This window comes from Gopherus flavomarginatus, chromosome 1 (assembly GCF_025201925.1).
Source record: "Gopherus flavomarginatus isolate rGopFla2 chromosome 1, rGopFla2.mat.asm, whole genome shotgun sequence".
Taxonomy (NCBI): domain Eukaryota; kingdom Metazoa; phylum Chordata; order Testudines; family Testudinidae; genus Gopherus; species Gopherus flavomarginatus.
In genome coordinates this window covers 362,798,320-362,815,000 of record NC_066617.1, presented here as the reverse complement: position 1 = coordinate 362,815,000, position 16,681 = coordinate 362,798,320, and the positions used below count along the sequence as shown (strand labels likewise).

At 48.2% G+C, this 16,681-nt stretch overlaps 1 protein-coding gene across 2 annotated transcripts; it reads left to right on the top strand.

Moving 5' to 3' along the window:
* Window positions 1-147: 147 nt before the first annotated feature.
* LOC127038354 (mitochondrial uncoupling protein 3-like) lies at window positions 148-15,248 on the top strand. 2 transcript variants are annotated; one of them, XR_007770624.1, is made up of 8 exons: window positions 148-219; window positions 2,817-3,039; window positions 5,347-5,557; window positions 6,509-6,706; window positions 8,140-8,241; window positions 9,140-9,320; window positions 11,401-13,308; window positions 13,362-15,248. XR_007770624.1 is itself a non-coding variant. In XM_050930937.1 (7 exons), exons 2-7 carry the CDS (start codon window positions 2,914-2,916, stop codon window positions 11,498-11,500), a joined length of 918 nt encoding a protein of 305 aa, XP_050786894.1. In that variant the 5' UTR covers window positions 148-219; window positions 2,817-2,913; the 3' UTR covers window positions 11,501-15,248. The 2 variants fall into 2 exon arrangements, 1 of the variants encoding a protein (XP_050786894.1); XM_050930937.1 differs by having other exon boundaries at window positions 11,401-15,248.
* Window positions 15,249-16,681: the final 1,433 nt, after the last annotated feature.

Below are 16,681 nucleotides of genomic sequence, written 5' to 3'. Positions count from 1 at the left end.
GGTCTCATGACTTGTCCTCTCTGCTCTATTTTAAAACACCGGAGGGAGGGAGGGAGGCTGGTGCTCATGAACTCGTTGATGTTAAATGATCTCTGTCCTTATCCTCTGCCATTCAGCTAAGAGTGCAGCCCGCGAGGGATATATAAATAGGAAGCCAAGACCCTCGGCTCACAGAGAATGGCAAGGAACAGAGTGCGCTCAGCCAGCTGCATCTCGAAGGTAAGGCGAAGCGTTCAGTGTTGCTGTGGGTTATTATGAGTGGGCTGAACCCTGCAGTCCTTGCTCTGCCTCCTCATTCCTCCCCCATTGCCATCAGAATCTAGCTGCCTAGGTGCCGGTGCTGCTCTCGTGCCCGGGAGAGTGTTGCCTGCATTAAGTCTGACTAAATAAGTACCCCCGTTTACATCTCAGCAGCCCCACTGCAGAAAGGGCCTGCTCCAAAACCCGCTGAAGGCAATGCAGAGACGCCCATTGATTTGCAGGGGCTTTCGACCAGGTGCAAGGCAGAGGCTGGCTTAGAGTTTGTACTTCATGCAGCTCGCTTTCTGTCACCCCCAAACACGGTGCCTCAGCCCTCCGAGCACCCAGGGGTGAGAACCTCGTGCTGTCTGTCCCGTTTGGAGTGAGTGCATCACTGGCTTTGGCCACACCCACACTAGTCTTCACATCTCACTGCTCCAGCCTGCCGCTGAGCATCACCAGAGCTGCGTCTGTTTCCACCAGTGGATCAACTGGAGCAGGATTTCTCTGGCTTTCCAGAGGGCTAAGAGCAAGAGTAGGTGCAGTAACCAGGTCAGATGAGGGTGTCATAGCCTGGGTGGTTATAAAAACAAGCTGGTACTGCCAATGTGGACAGGGAGATGTTCCCACAAGCAGTCCCATTGGCTTCATAAGAACATAAGAGCGGCCACACTGGATCAGACCAATGGTCCATCTAGCCCAGCATCCTGTCTTCCAACAGGTGCTTTAGAGGGAATGAACAGAACAGAGCAATTATTAAGTGATCCATCCTCCATTGTCTAATCCCAGCCTCTGGCAGTCAGAGGCTTAGGGACACCCAGAGCTGGGGGCGTGCATCCCTGACCATCTTGGCTTATAGCCATTGACAGACCTATCCTCCAGGAACTTCTCTAATTGTTTTTAGAACCCTGTTGTACTTGTGGCCTTCACAACATCCCCAAGCAACAAGTTCCACAGGTTGACTGTGCATTGTGTGAAGTACTTCCTTATGTTTGTTTTAACCTGCTGCCTGTTAATTTCATTGGGTGACCCCTGGTTCTTGTGTTATGGGAAGGGGTAAATAACACGTCCTTATTTACTTTCTTCATGCTGTTCTTCAAAGAGCACCATAGGAAGGAGAAAGGATGGTCCAATGGTTAGAGGAGACCTGGATTCAATCCCCTGGTCTGCAACAGACTTCTTGTCTGACCTGGGGTTTGTCACCTAGCCTTTCTGTGCCTCAGTTCCTTATTAGCACAATAGGGTTAATAGCCCTGCCCTACCTCACAGGTATGTTGGGCTGTGAGGATAAATACGATCAAGATTGTGAAGTGCTCAGATACCACAGGGGCCACAAACATCACTAAGATCAATAGTATCTGGGATGCAGAACATGAGGGTTGGAAGGGACCTCAGGAGGTCATCTAGTCCAACCCCCTACTCAAATCTCCAACTATTTTTCTTTGCCCCAATCCCTAAATGGCCCCCTCAAGGATTGAGCTCACAACCCTGGGTTTAGCAGGCCAATGCTTAAACCACTGAGCTATCCCTCCCATCATAACTCAGCCAACTCCATCCAGTGTGTAGGTAGCTGAGCTGGAACACTTCAAAGGACACTCCCCTCAAATGCAGAGCTAAGTGATGATCGGTCATTGTGAAATAAATAAATAAATGGGTGTAAAATATTTTCTCTCCTTGTCCATCTATTATCCATTTGACTGAGACCCAGAGAGGCATTATATATATTTTAGGGCTGTCAATTAACTACAGTTAACTCAAGTGATTAACTCAAAACAAATTAACTTGATTAAAAAAATTAATCACGATTAAAAACATGAATCACAATCAGTTTTAATCACACTGTTAAACAATGGTAGAATACCAACTTCCATTTTTTATAAATATTTTTGGTGGTTTTGCTACATTTTCAAATATATTGATTTCAATTCCAACACACAATACAAAGTGTACAGTGCTCACTTTATTATTTTTAATTACAAATATTTACACTGTAAAAAAGATAAACAAAAGATAATATTTTTCAGTTCACCTCATACAAGTACTGTAGTGCAATCTCATTATCATGAAAGTTGAACTTACAAATGTAGAATTTTTTTTGTTCTACAACTGTACTCAAAACAAAATAATGTAAAGCTTCAGTGCCTACAATTCCACTCAGTCCTACTTCTTGTCCAGCCAATCGCTAAGGCACACAAGTTTGTTTACATTTATGGGAGATATTGCTGCCCATTTCTTATTTACAATGTCACCTGAAAGTGAGAACAGATTTTCACATGGCACTTTTCTAGCTGGCGTTGCAAGATATTTACATGCCAGACCAGATACGCTAATCATTCGTATGCCCCTTCATGCTTTGGACACCACTCCATTCTGTACACTTTGCATTCTGCATTGTAATTTAAATGAATATATTTGAAAATGTAGAACCATCCAAATATTTAAATAAATGGTATCCTATTATGGTTTAACAGTGTGAGTAAAACTGCCATTAATCATAATTTTTTTAATTTCACGATTAATCTTTTTAATCGTTTAACAGCCCTAATATATTTACAGCTTCATTTGTATCTTCCAAGGAAACTATCACTGCAGATCCATTGCTTGCTGATTGAACGCTGCTTCCAGAGGAGAACCTATTTGCTGAACGGTGATTCCTGCTAACCCAGGGAAGCAATGGTCGGACTGAAGCCCACTGACATCCCTCCAACTGCTACTGTTAAGTTCCTGAGTGCCGGGATGGCAGCCTGCATAGCAGATCTCTGCACCTTCCCTCTGGACACTGCGAAAGTCAGACTGCAGGTAAACATTCTTGTTGATATTACTATAGTACAAGGATTCCGGGACTCAGCTGTGTCAGGCACAACGTATAGACACATAGAGACAGTCCCTGCTCCAGAGAGACAACAGTCAAAATAGTCAAGACAAAGAGTTTTGTTCAGAGTCATGTAGCAGGTCAGCAGCAGAGCTGGGCACAGAATCGAGCACTCCCAAGTCCCACTCCAAGTCCCAGTCCTCTGACCCACCTGGTCTCTCAAAGTGAAAGGCATTTTAGATTAAATCTTTGGAAAAATCTAGCACTTGCTGAGAAACAGACTAGGTCTTTTTTCCTCCCCTCTGTTAACTTTAAGAGTCAATCCAACTCCCATTAAAAGTTAATGTAAAGACATCAGCGGGAGTTAGATCAGGCTCTAACATACCGGGTTTGATTTCAGATGATGTTTGTTGTGTACCCTGCAGATCTGCGGGTGCCTAGAGATATCTGAGGGCATGGCTACACTGGAGAGTTGCAGCGCTGGTGATGGGGTTACAGCGCTGCAACTCACTCTGTGTCCACACTTGCAAAGCACAGCCAGCGCTGCAACTCTCTGGTTGCAGCGCTGGCTGTACACCTGGTTTGCTTGGGGTGTAGCGATTCCAGCACTGGTGATGCAGCGCTGGTCATCAAGTGTAGCCACTAAAAGCACTGTTATTGGACTCCAGGGTATTAGGAGGTATCACAGAATTCCTGTCCACAACAAACCGGAAAAATGGCTGAACTCCGATCTCCCTGTAGCTACTTGGCTAAAAACAAACACAGCTGCTCTTTGCTCCAGTGAGCCAGCGAACGGAGGCAGGGGAATTGCTTTGGAATGTTCTCAGCTGTTTGCTTGAGGAGAGAGAGGAGGGGTAGTGTTGAGCAGCTGCTTATATGGTCTAAAGACTATTTAGGAGTGCATAATTTGCATTTAGTGAATAAGAGACAGGTGGGGGAAAGGTCAAAACTTTTAAAATGATTGAAGGTAGGCGCTGTGTATCTTCCAGTCCTTAGAACTTGCAAGGCAGGGAGCTGAGAACAACGTCAGCTCCAAAAATCCACTCTCTCTGTCTCCCCCACGCTCCCTGTCACACTCCACCCCACCCCCCTCTTTTGAAAAGCACGTTGCAGCCACTTGAACGCTGGGATAGCTGCCCACAATGCACCACTCCCAACAGCGCTGCAAATGCTGCAAATGTGGCCACACTGCAGCGCTGGTAGCTGTCAGTGTGGCCACACTGCAGCGCTGGTAGCTGTCAGTGTGGCCACACTGCAATGCTTTCCCTACACAGCTGTACGAACACAGCTGTAACTCCCAGCGCTGCACATCTCCAAGTATAGCCATACCCTTACTAGCATTCTTCTCAGCAAGTTCGGGTTGTTTTTTTGCTGTAATGTGAATCACGGAAATCTGGCATCGCTTTTTTTTACAGACATGCCTTGATTATAGTTCTGAGTGAAATCCACCCCATGCAGAGGCCCCAGCACAAGAGCTAGGCATCACTTGAGAGGCCAGAACCTCAGCCAGGGTAAAGTGTCACTTGGAAGTCAACGAGACTCGGAGAGTTTACACCAGCTGAGGATCCGCCCCGAGCCCTCAAAGTGGATCTGAAATGGTACCTAGGCCTTGTGCTGACCCCCTGCACCAGGATAAATTTCACCCTCTTTGCATTGATACTGGAGAGCATTTTCTATCTAATCTCAAAGCACTTCATGAACATGAATGAATTTAGCCTCCCACCATCACTCTGGCATTCTGGCCAAATTCCATCATTGCTCATTACATCTAGCCTACTTACCTGCTCCACCAGTTTAGCTGGATACAGTAATCCTCTTCAGTTCCTGACTTGATTTGGCCTATAATGTTGCTGTAGACTGATAAACAGCTGCCACACTCTACCCCAGAGATGGCTGCATTTCAGTGGTGAGCAAAGAGATGAAGATGGTATATCGCTTGCAGAGTCTTTTGTAAAGTGCTTTGGTATCCAGCTGGATGGACGCTGATGTATAAATGTATGACAATTATAGCCTTGCAACTAGTTCACTGACCAAAACCACAACTGCAGGTTGACTGCACATAGAAATGACAATTTAATACCTTCCTAGCTCAGTACATGCCCCAAACCACCTTGAACTGAGCTTATAGCTCATGAACTCTCTTAGCTAAGGGCCCATCTCTGCAAACCCCTCCTCATGTGTGACTTTACTTGAACTACTCACATGAATAAAGGTTTCAGGAGCAGGCTCTAGCTGGCTGCACTAGAGGCGAATTGCCATCTACTAATAATGATGTCTGTCTGTCCATCTTGAAGATCCAGGGAGAGTCCAAGCCTACCAAGAACATGAAGACCATCCACTATAAGGGCGTCTTTGGCACAATCACCACCATGGTGAGGACAGAAGGTCCCACGAGCCTGTACAATGGCCTGGTGGCTGGTCTCCAGCGTCAGATGAGCTTTGCTTCCATTCGTATCGGGCTGTACGACTCCGTGAAACAATTCTACACCTCCACGGGATCAGAGAGTGAGTGCTGGCACCACACGCTTCCAGGGGCCATGTTCTCAGCTTCTATTTCAGAACGTCGGGCCGCATCCTCAGCTGGTGTGAATCAGCTCATGGAAGTCGATGAACTACACTAATGAAGCTATCCTGATTCACACCGGCTGAGGCTTTGGCCCATTATCCTAGATGTTGCCACTTAAAAATAATTACAGTCAACCAGTCTTCAGAGTGAGCTGAATAACCTGAGATCCCAAATTATAAATGGGGTAAATGTGCTACACGTAGGATCCCAGTCTCACCAAGGTCCTGCAGTGCCCTGAGCGTAGCTAAACTAGATGTTTGACCACTTGCTTTGGGGCGTGATCAGATAGCTTGATGTCTTGTTGACATCCACTGCCCCGTCAAACAATGGCAGGCCCAAAAACCCAGGCCAGGTTTAAAGAGCTTGGTCCTTCCAATTTAAAAACTACATTTTAGAACCAAACATGTGCCAGGCAGTTCCCTCTCTTTGGAGCCAGAGTCTGCAGCTGGATCAGCGCTGGGAGGCCTAGGTCAGTGTTGGCAGGGTGAAAAGGGAGGGTGTAGTGGGACAAGGTGAGCAGGGCCTTCTCTGACCCTATGCACAGCCTCCTGACGGTTGCTATCTCCAGTGCTGCTCAGCACCTCTAAAAACCAGATCAAGAGAGTTTAAAGTTGGGCATCCAGGAAACTGAGGCCAACCCCCAAATTAGAGGCCACCTGCAAAGTTAGGCTAAGTGACTTCCCCAAGGCCATGCAGGGAGTCAGCCATTGCCTGTGGGCTCAGTGCTGGGTGGAGGGGATGTGCTCACGCCCAGTCCCAGCAAGGGAGGTGAAAGGTACTCTGATTTAGTGGGGAGGCTGCGAAAAACTCAGCTCTGTGCGTTGCTACCTAGCTGTCGATCCTAGCGACAGACCCAGAGCTTGCTACCCAGTTTATTCGCTCCCATTCAGATGCCGGCGTTCTCACGCGGTTGCTGGCGGGCTGCACCACTGGAGCTATGGCAGTCACGTGTGCCCAGCCGACCGACGTGGTCAAGGTGCGATTCCAAGCCCATGTGAGGCTGACGGATGGAACCAAGAAATACAACGGGACTGTGGATGCCTATAAAACCATCGCCAAGGAGGAAGGGGTCAGAGGCCTCTGGAAAGGTACAGGATTTACCTGTGTGGAGCGAGAAAGCCTCTCAGACCAATCGCCCGCTGGTGTAAATCAGGGTAGCTCCGCTGTGGTCAGTCTATGGAAGTCAACGGAGCTACACCAGATTACACCAGTTAAGAATATGGGCCCAGCTCCTTAAAAGTATTTAGGCCCCTAATTCCCATGGCCCTTAGTATTCAATAGATTAAGGTGAACAGAGCAAGCCCAGCTAACAGAATTCAGCTCTGGCCCCTTGGGTTCTGCAGATATCCCTGGAGGACAGAGCTAGCTGGTTTTAAAGTGGCCATGCAACAGCTCTGGCAGCAGGTCCATGTGATCAGATGGCATTCCCTTCCCTGCTTCCCAGACCCCCATTTTTGCTCCGGCACAGTGGGGAGGAGGCCTGCTCCTGTATCCTGGGACTGGCTGCCCCTGTTGCACGTTAGGTAGCCCTAAGAGGGCTTGAAATAGGACCTGATTGGTACCTAGCCCTCACCCTGGCTCAGCACAGGATGGGACTTTCACCTACAATCTGCTACCACTGCAGGATTTTATACCACCGGGTATTATTTTTAAGATGAGACAGGAGAGAGGGACACATTTCCCAGACTGGCTCATTGTAGCATAAGCCATGACAAACAGACTGACTGTTAGACTCCTAAGGGTTGATCACACCCAATCACAGACCAGATCAAACCAAACCAAAATGCCACCCCCCTCCCAAATCAGGGGGCTGGTTGGTCAGAAAAAGAAAAGTGGGGTGTTCTGTGCAGGCCCTGCTCACAACCCCAGAATCTCCCCCGACCCCAGAACAGTGGGATGCTTCTGCCTAAATGATGAGAGATTAAATCATTAACAATGGTGACGCTAGTGATGATTTTATGTCAGCACTCACCTGCGAGGGTTTGGGGGCACATCCCATCCAGGGCGAGATCGAATGTCCTTTTTCCTCTTGCGTCACAGAAGTAAGGTTCATGGCAAGCCCACAGGCCTGCAATAAACAGATTTGCCTTGTCACTTACTCGCTCCCCGTTTCCTTGTGTGCTCGACATAGAATTGTGATGGAACTATCCGAGCCCAGGACTGAGTCGCGAGACTCTCAGGAACCATTGCTTGCTCTGCCATTGAATTGCTGTGCAACTCTGGGCTTCTCTCTCTGCTGCTGTATAATGGAGATAATGAGTCTTGGCCACTTTTGTAAAATGCTTTGACCGCTGTGGATAAATAATACCACGTAAATTATTCTTATTATCCCTTAAAATCCTGGTATCACAGAACTCCTGCTACCTGGCAGAGCTCCTTTAGGCACAGGGATAATGAACACAATTAGCAATAATACAGTCATAGTCATCACCTGCCCTTCTCTGCTTTCAGCAGAGCAGTGTGAGCTCACATGGCCAGAATCACTCTCTAAACCATTCGTCCTTTGCGTCTTCTACCTCAGGGACATTACCCAACATCACCCGCAACGCCATCGTGAACTGCGGAGAGATGGTTACCTATGACCTCCTCAAGGAGATGCTGCTGAAATACCATCTAATGACAGGTGAGGGGGGAACCAGGGCCTTGAGTGAGTGAGGGTGTCCTTCCTTCGTCCTTCCCGTCTGGGGAGCCTGTGGTTAGAGCTCTGCCTCTCTGAGCCCTTTCCATTGCTTCTCCTCCCCAATGGCCTTCCACAATGGGTGATGCTCCCTTTGGCAAAGAGGGCTGGAGCCGGCTGCCCATGCTGCTTCAGATGTCAGCTGGAGGTTTCAGTAGCATGGTGGTAAGGATGGTCTAGTACAGAGCACTAGACCTTAGAAGACCTAAGATCTATTTGCAGCTCTGCCACAGACTCCCTGCATGACCTTGGGCAAGCCACTTAGGGACAGATTTCCAAAGGGATTCAGGCACCTAAAGGTGCAGACGGGCACCTGGTTGGATTTCCAAAAACTCCCACTGGGAGTTAGGTGCCTACACACTTTAGACAATCCCACTAGGTGCCCAAATCCCTTTGGGAACCTGGTGCTTAGGCCCAAACTTTCAGAAGTGCTTGTGGATTTTATGTCCTTCAGTTTTGGGCCATCCAGCTTTGAGCATCTTGGGCCTGATTTTCAGGGGTGCTGAGACCTCGCAGCTCTCATGGACTTCAGCTGGCGTTACAGCTGGCTCTGTAGCTTTGAAAATCAGGCCCAAAGAGCCTCCAGGTGTGTGTCCCAAAGTTAGTGTGAAACCTCCTGTGCCTCAGTTTCCTCCATGTGGAGAATGGACACACTTACCAATCTCCTGGGGAGAGGGTCAGTTTACTGATGTCTGTAGATTGAATTGAAGTCCTTGGGTGGAATGTGCTCTAGCTGGGCATGGCACTGATGACTAATTGCAAGTGGCTCATAGAGGCAAAATCATCCCATTTGCAGTGGAAAATTCCATTACCCCAAAACCTGTTACCCATTTCCCACCCCCAGACACTTTTCCTTGCCATTTCATTGCTGCTTTCGGAGCTGGGTTCTGCGCCACTGTGGTGGCTTCGCCTGTCGATGTCGTGAAGACGAGATACATGAATTCCACCCATGGCCAGTACAGAAATGCCTTCAACTGTATGCTCACCATGGTGATCCTGGAAGGACCCACAGCGTTTTACAAGGGGTAAGTGGTGCGTAGGCACTAAGACAGCTACACATTTCTATCCAGGCCTGTACCATGCCTGTGGCCTGTTCAGGGAGCAGCGCATGTGTTCATGTAACAAGTCTACAGAGGAGACTGACAGTGACAAAGCACTGGGCTGAGAGTCAGGAGATCTGGGTTCTCGTCCACGCTCTGCTACCAGCTCATGTGACCATGGGCAAGTTGCTTTGGGCCAGTTTTTCCAAAGCGGTCTCTATTGGGTGGCTCGGACCATGGCCCTTCAGCCTGAGATTTTCAGAGTGATAAGCATCACAGGGCAGGGCAACTCTGCCTCTGGTTTCCCTCAGTGATCCCACAAGGGTCCACTAACAGGCTTCAGCTCCCCTGGCTGTCCCCTCTCTTGGGTGGAAACACGCATCTCTTTCCCTTCTGCCTGGAGCATCTCCAGGCTGAGCTGTTCCCTGCCTTTACTGTGTTATTCCCAGCCTGCCCAAGGAGACCTGCTTGCTTTCTCTTCAGAGCTGCTTAACAGTGTGATAGCCCTGGGTATAGATACTCCACCGCTTTTTCTGTGCATGCCTATTTTTTTCTTAGGGTAAAAGCGCTACAGAGAAAACACTTTAAAAACAAGGAAAGAACCTGCACACAAGCTAAGAAGCTCACCAGAGATCACCCCAACCCTCGCATGGGCTCAGGCAGAAGCAGTCCTGGAACTCCCCACCCATGGGGTTTCAATTTCATCACAGCTTTACCTCAGAACAAGCGCCCAGTAGGCCCAACCCTCCCTGAAGGATTGGGGCCCTCCGGGGAGCAGAGGTCCTGTCCACTTGCTGGATAGGAAGACGGCCCTGAGCCTGTTTGTAACCAGGCTGTTTATCTTCAAACCCTTCCTTTGTCTGCTCGTCCCTGGAGAATCCCATCTGAACTCCACTTCCCCCGGGGGTAGCTCCAAACACCCAGCTGGAGGAATGACATTAGCATCCTCCTCGTCCTCCTCGAGGAGTGCCACACAGTGCCCTAGTACCACAGACACCATTGCCTTTTTAACACAACGCCCGCCTCCCCTTGAAGGCATCAACCCTCATCCAGTCTGCTATAAGCTTATCTTCATTCCACAAGGTTGTTCCAGGACATTGTCAGTCTGTTCCATAAGCACCTGTTGGCTTCAAGTGGCTTGTGGTGGATGCTTAGTACCTTTGCAGAGCAGGCATGAGGCTCTCAGCACGGGCATCCAAAATCAGGGCTGGCTCCAGGCACCAGCTTATCAAGCAGGTGCTTGGGGCAGCAACTCCGGAGCCAGGCAGCACTTTCAAGTATTCGGCGACAATTCGGCGGAGGGTCCCTCACTCCCGCTCAGAGCGAAGGACCTCCCGCTGAATTGCCGCAGATCGCGATCGCGGCTTTTTTTTCTTTTTTTTTTGGCTGCTTGGGGCAGCAATACCCCTGGAGCTGGCCCTGTCCAAAACACAAGATGCCCAGAAGCCTTTACAACATGGGAGCCTAGAGCTCTCTGCGCCTCTACTTCCCTGTGTGTAAAATGTGCAGAATTACACCTACACAGCTCTGTGAAGCACCTTGAGATCTGCAGCTCATGAGCATTAAGGGTCCAGATGCTCAAAGGTGGCGCCTGACTTCCATTGAAATCAGTGGGAGTCTGGTGCCTTTGCAAATCTGGGCCTAGCCCAGGGCTAAGTATTACAGATTAGTCTGGTTTCATATTCTGCTGTGCCTGCAAAGCACGGGAAAGGGTCGAGCCCACCTGACTCAGTCTCGTTATTTCCAGAGCACTGTGTGTGCGCAGAGCAACCAGCATGGTGTCTCTAGCCAGGGGTGGGTGCAATGACGGGCTGGGCGCAATGACGGGCTGGGCAGGAATCAAGGCTACTGTTAAAGAATAGGAGTGGCAGGGGGTGCGTGATGCCAGGCAGGAGAGAACAGTGGGGAATCCATGGATAGCAGGGATCATAAGGGAGCTGGTGGATCTGAGATACAGCTTGTTGTTGGTTGCCAGGGGCATGGAGTACCCTGGTTGGGGATGAAGGGGAAATTCTTTAGCCTCTACGCTGTTGGATCTCTTAATGTCTATTGTTCCCTCTCTCAGGTTCATGCCCTCGTTCCTGCGGCTGGGATCCTGGAACGTGGTGATGTTTGTCACCTATGAGCAGCTGAAACGCGCTGTGACGCTGGCCCAGGAGCCATAGGTGTCTCCATCCTAAGCCCCAGGGAGGTCTCTGGGATGAGACGACAGAGGCCAGCATGGGGGCTCCCGTGGATTCTCCTCTCCCAGGCAAAGCTTGCAGAGCTGCCTCTCGCTGCTGAACTCTGACTGGGACGCACGCTCCCAACTGCTGAGGTGGGGACATGCAGCTTTGGATGGACTGTCTGGCGACAGCTGGCTTTTCAAAACCCACTTGTCACAGTCGGCGAGATGCCAATGTACATTATGTTATTTAAACATGCCCAAGGGATGCAAGATATTGAAGCGACGAAAAAGGACTAGAAAAAACAAAACCATCAGTGAAGCCAAACTCTAGCAAAGCTTTCGATATGGCCTCTGAGCTTTTCGAACCATTCTGGATCCAGGTGCTGCCATATGGACAGGAAACTGGAGCCCAATCCAACGGTGACGATAAGGAGCGAGGTACGCTTTGGGGGATGGAGAGCACTTAGAGGGGGAAGCACAGGGGTCACTATTAGGTTTAGTCTTATTGAATATCTTCAGAAGGAGTAAACTGCCTTCATGAGTGATAGCAAATCGGGAGAAAATTGCCAGTGTAGTCAGAGTAAGTGACTTTGGGCTTAGCTTTTTGAAGACTGCTGGGTTCTTTACCCAGGTGGGTTTTTCTGCTTAACTCTAGGCACCACTTTTTCTCTGGGCTTTTTATTTTCATGGCACATGTGGCAGGGTCCATGCTCTGCCCCCAGCCCAGCAGGATGACACAAACCGTGCCCCCACGCTGCTCTCTACCCCCACCCCTCAACAAGCTGGCTGTTTTTTAGAACATTTTATGCTAGTTTCTGTTAAGTTTTCTGGCAAGCAGCAAGGTCAGAGCAATAACTCAAAGGAACTTAGAGACACTTGGGACATGGGAAGAAATAAACAGTCAAAAAATGTCCATCTAAACTTGTTGAAGAAATGGAAATTTTTGCAAAAAAAAAATTCTGTTTTTGTCAAAAAAAATGTGGGTTTTATCAAAACAATAATTTTTGGAGGAAAAAAAAACCCTTTAAAATCTTCTAGTGGAAAAAAATCATTTCCTGACAGCTCTAGAAAGAAATAACCCAATGAGCCTCAGAGTCAGTTCAATTCCCTTTTCTGCTCCGGGCGCCAGGATAGTTCTTCCCTAGCTCATAGGGGTGTGGGGAGATGCTCAGATGTTACCGGGAGCTGGATAACAGCACTGAGCGGAGAATCTGGCAAAGGTGGTCTGAGAGGAGCAGGTAACTGTGAGAGAGGGGATGAAATTAAACCAAGGAAAACGTAGGAGGCAAATCAGGAAAGGTTTCCTAACATTGAGGGTCAAGCTTGGCTCCCAAGTGGTGGAAGGCCTGTCCTTCAAGCTGTTTAAAGGTAGGCTTGGTCTACACATAGAAATATTGCTAGCATAACTATACTGAATAAAGCCAAGCCAACAGCTGGAAGGCTTTATCGGTATCGGTGTCGGTATCCCAGTGTACTAGATCAGCAAAGCGCTCTTCGTGTGGACGCAGCAAAATTGTGTTTTGGCAGCATAGCTTATTCCAGTGCCCTCAGCTCTCCTCCCAACTAAACCGCTGGCCAGCAAAAGCCCCAGCGCAGATACAGTTTTACCAGCAAAAAAAGTCCTGTTGCTAGTAGAGTTGATTTTGTTTGGAGAACTGGGAAAAGAACTCTCTTGCTGGTCTACCGGCACAGCTATACTGGCAAACCCTTTGCAGTGTAGCCAAGGCCTTAGACTGGATTATACACCGATGAACAGACTTTAGGGAACAAGCCCAGTGAAAGGACCAACCAGCTGGGACCTGTCAGGTCTTTTCCATCTCTGGTGTCTGTATGATTCAGCTGAATCATACAGAGACCAGAGATGGAAAAGACTGCTGATGTGCAGAAGTGGGATAAATTAATACAAAAGAAATGCCTACCAAGACACAGGTAACTTTAGCTCCTCTCTCCCTCCCACAGAGCCAACCACCCACAGATGTATCTGCAGCAGGACACTGACCCGAGCTGCCTGCAGTGCAGACGAGTCAGAGTTCTGGAGCTGCACTGAGAGGAGATTACTGGAGGAACATTGCCCACCCCACGTGGATCACTCGTGTCACAGGGGAATAGTGGCCATTAGGCTGTGTCATGGTTATTGCCACCTTGCAGCCATGGCATAATAAAAAGACTCAGACGGCCCCCATGGGATCTAGTTACAGGTCTCCTGTCTTTTCCTTGGCAGATTTAGTTCTCTCTCTCTTTTTCCTATCTGGCCCATGCTCAAAGGCCTGTGGTGCAAACCCAGAGGGGACAGCTGAAGGATCTAACATTGGGTTAGAAATACCTAGAATGATCCCAATGCTTAAATCCTAGTGGGATCAGCTCACACTGCATCTTTCTGAGCTGGACAAATGAACTTGCTTCACTGAAAGCACTAACCCGAGACCAAAGCAACAGCATCGCTCTGGTCAATGAAAGCCAATGGCAGCTACAGCAGGCAGGCCCCCACCCGAGCAGTGACGTGGAATTCACCCCGGTCCAGGTGCAGAAACCTTGTGCTGAATTTCCCCTTCAGTGCTGAGCTCACAGGCGTGATTTGGGGAAGTCTGCTTCAGCACACCAGCCCCTTTCCAGCCTCCTTGGTTCACATCCTAAAGGATCAATGAGGGGCACACAGTCAGTCTCTTAAAAACATCCTTCGCAGGTCATCTTTAACTGTCCCGGTGGAGCAGTAAATGACCTCCCAGATGATACAGGGCTTTGCAGATCAGAATCACCAGCTTGAGCTAATAGCAACACTAACTCTTGCAGCCAGAGCAGAGCACCCCTGTGCAGTCAGTACAAGGCTCATGCAGCACTTATCTGGGATGGACGTACCCTCCAGGCCAAGTGGGGTACGAGCTGCATACTCTGCGGTGATTCACTGCGCAGAGGTGAATTTCACCCTCCTTGCACAGCTGCTCTGTAGCCACAGCCAACAGCCCCACGCTCTTCAGAAGCACTGAAATTCATAACACATAAAGATTAGCCCAGCACAGCCCCCTGGTGCAGACACAGCCTACCCAACAGACGGAGTTTTTCTGTCGGTGCAGGAACACCACCTCCCAGTGTGACATTAGCTAGGCCAACAGAAGCATTCTTCCGTTGACATAGCTGCATCTACTCTGAGGGTTAGGTCGGCATCAGTCGAGGTGTTTTCTTCATACTCCTAACCAATGTAGCTCTGCTCATATAACTTTCAAGGGTGGACCATGCCTTAGATCAGTGACTACTGTACCCCTTTCAAGAGTCTGATTTGTCTTGGGTACCCCCAAGTTTCACCTCACTTAGAAACTACTTGCTTACAAAATCAGACATTAAAATAAAGAAGTGTCACAGCCACACTGTTACTGAACAATTGCTGACTTTTGCATTTTTACCATATAATTATAAAATAAATCAATTGGAATAGAAATATTGTGCTTACATTTCAACGTATAGCATATAGAGCAGTATAAGTCAGTCATTGTCTGTATGAAATTTTACTTGGTACTTACTGACTTTGCTAGTGCTTTTTATGTAGCGTGTTGTAAAACTAGGCAAATACCGAGATGAGTAGATGTACCTCCTGGAAGATCTCTGAGTACTCCCATGGGTACGTGTGCCCCTGGTTGAGAACTACTGCCTTAGATACTACAACGATGGGCACAATAGAAAACTCTAAGACATCAACATTCAATTTTACTTCTAACTGGACTATGACTATGGCATTAAAGAATTAAGCCACACCAGAGCGTGTCTTTTATTGATGCCCTCTTCTGCAGTGTTGGGAAGCAGCAGAACAGATAGCATCAAACCATTCAAAGAAGCATTGAGGAGTTAACAGATGTGATGGGATCTGGTCCCTTTCCCTTGTGGAGCAAAGTGGTGCTTTTTAGGTTTCTTCAAAGTGTAGCAGTGGGGGAGATCAGTCCCCAGAAGTGAGCCTCTGGGTGTTGATCCACAGTGGCAACATCCCTAAAAAAGGAGCCAACCAGCCAATCAGAACTCTAATTCTGAAGTAGAGGTTGGGTCAGAGTCTGGAAGTGAGGAGACCTGGGTTCCATTTGCTACTCTCCATCTACGCTAGGGAACCCCTGGTCAGCAAGGGTAAAGTCCCTAGTGTGCTATGCTATGACTTTGGGCAAATCACCTGCTTTGTGCCTTGGTTTCTCCATTTGTGGAATTCAAGTGGAATGAGGTTCTGTTGTTTTTTAAAGTGTTGCCTGTTTTTTGAAATCCCTCACTCCCCTGCACTTTGCTGGGTGTGTTTCAATGCAAATTCTTTAATTCACCCTTTTTAAAAAACAATTTACCCCAACTCTGCTTACGCCCAACTTTCACAGAACCAGAGAAATGCAGGGCTGGAAGGGATGTCAAGAGGTCAGCTAGTCCTTTACTTCATTGTGCCTCAGCACAGGCAAACTTCCAATCCAATATTCCTCAACGAATCCCAGCAGAGAGTTCAATGGAAGAGGCAAAAGCAGCTAGATGACTCAAGAGGGGTTCTGATCTCCTGGTTTCTATGGCATCAAGCCTTATATGTTGTCCAGCCCTTCTGGTTGTAAAGGGAACCTTCAAATGCAACCACTGCATTTTGGGGGATCAGGGAAGAAAATAAAACAATAGCACAAAGAAATGAGAACACTCCTTATTCATCTCAAAGGGCTGTTCATTGTCAAGCCTCAGACTTCACAAGCCCTTGTTCACCTTGACAAAACTGATCCATGGACCAGAAAACCCAGTTCATTTTATCCCATTCATCATGTCCTGATGTTGCAGTCGTTTGACAGGCTATTTCATAGGACTGAGGCAGCTAGCTTGGAACATGCACAGGATTGAATATTCCTTTGAGGATTCAGGTAATAAAACAATTTCTACTGTTCTTAATGACTGGGTGGAAAGGCCAATAGTCTCCAATTTGGGAATGCAGCTAAGGCACTCGAACTGATCAACGAGTGTCCACATTGGCAGGGATTCAACTAAATGAGCGTAGAAACCAAGTTGGTTAAACTGGTGCAATTTCTGGATGTAGAGCAAGGCGAGGCGGCTAAAGTGAGACACTCAAATCCGTACCTAGGCATCTAAAAGAGCAACCAGGTGCCGAACGCATGCAGTTCTTATTGACTTCCACCTTTATGTCAGGGCTGATTTTGGTCCAAGCTCGATAAAAAGATTCACA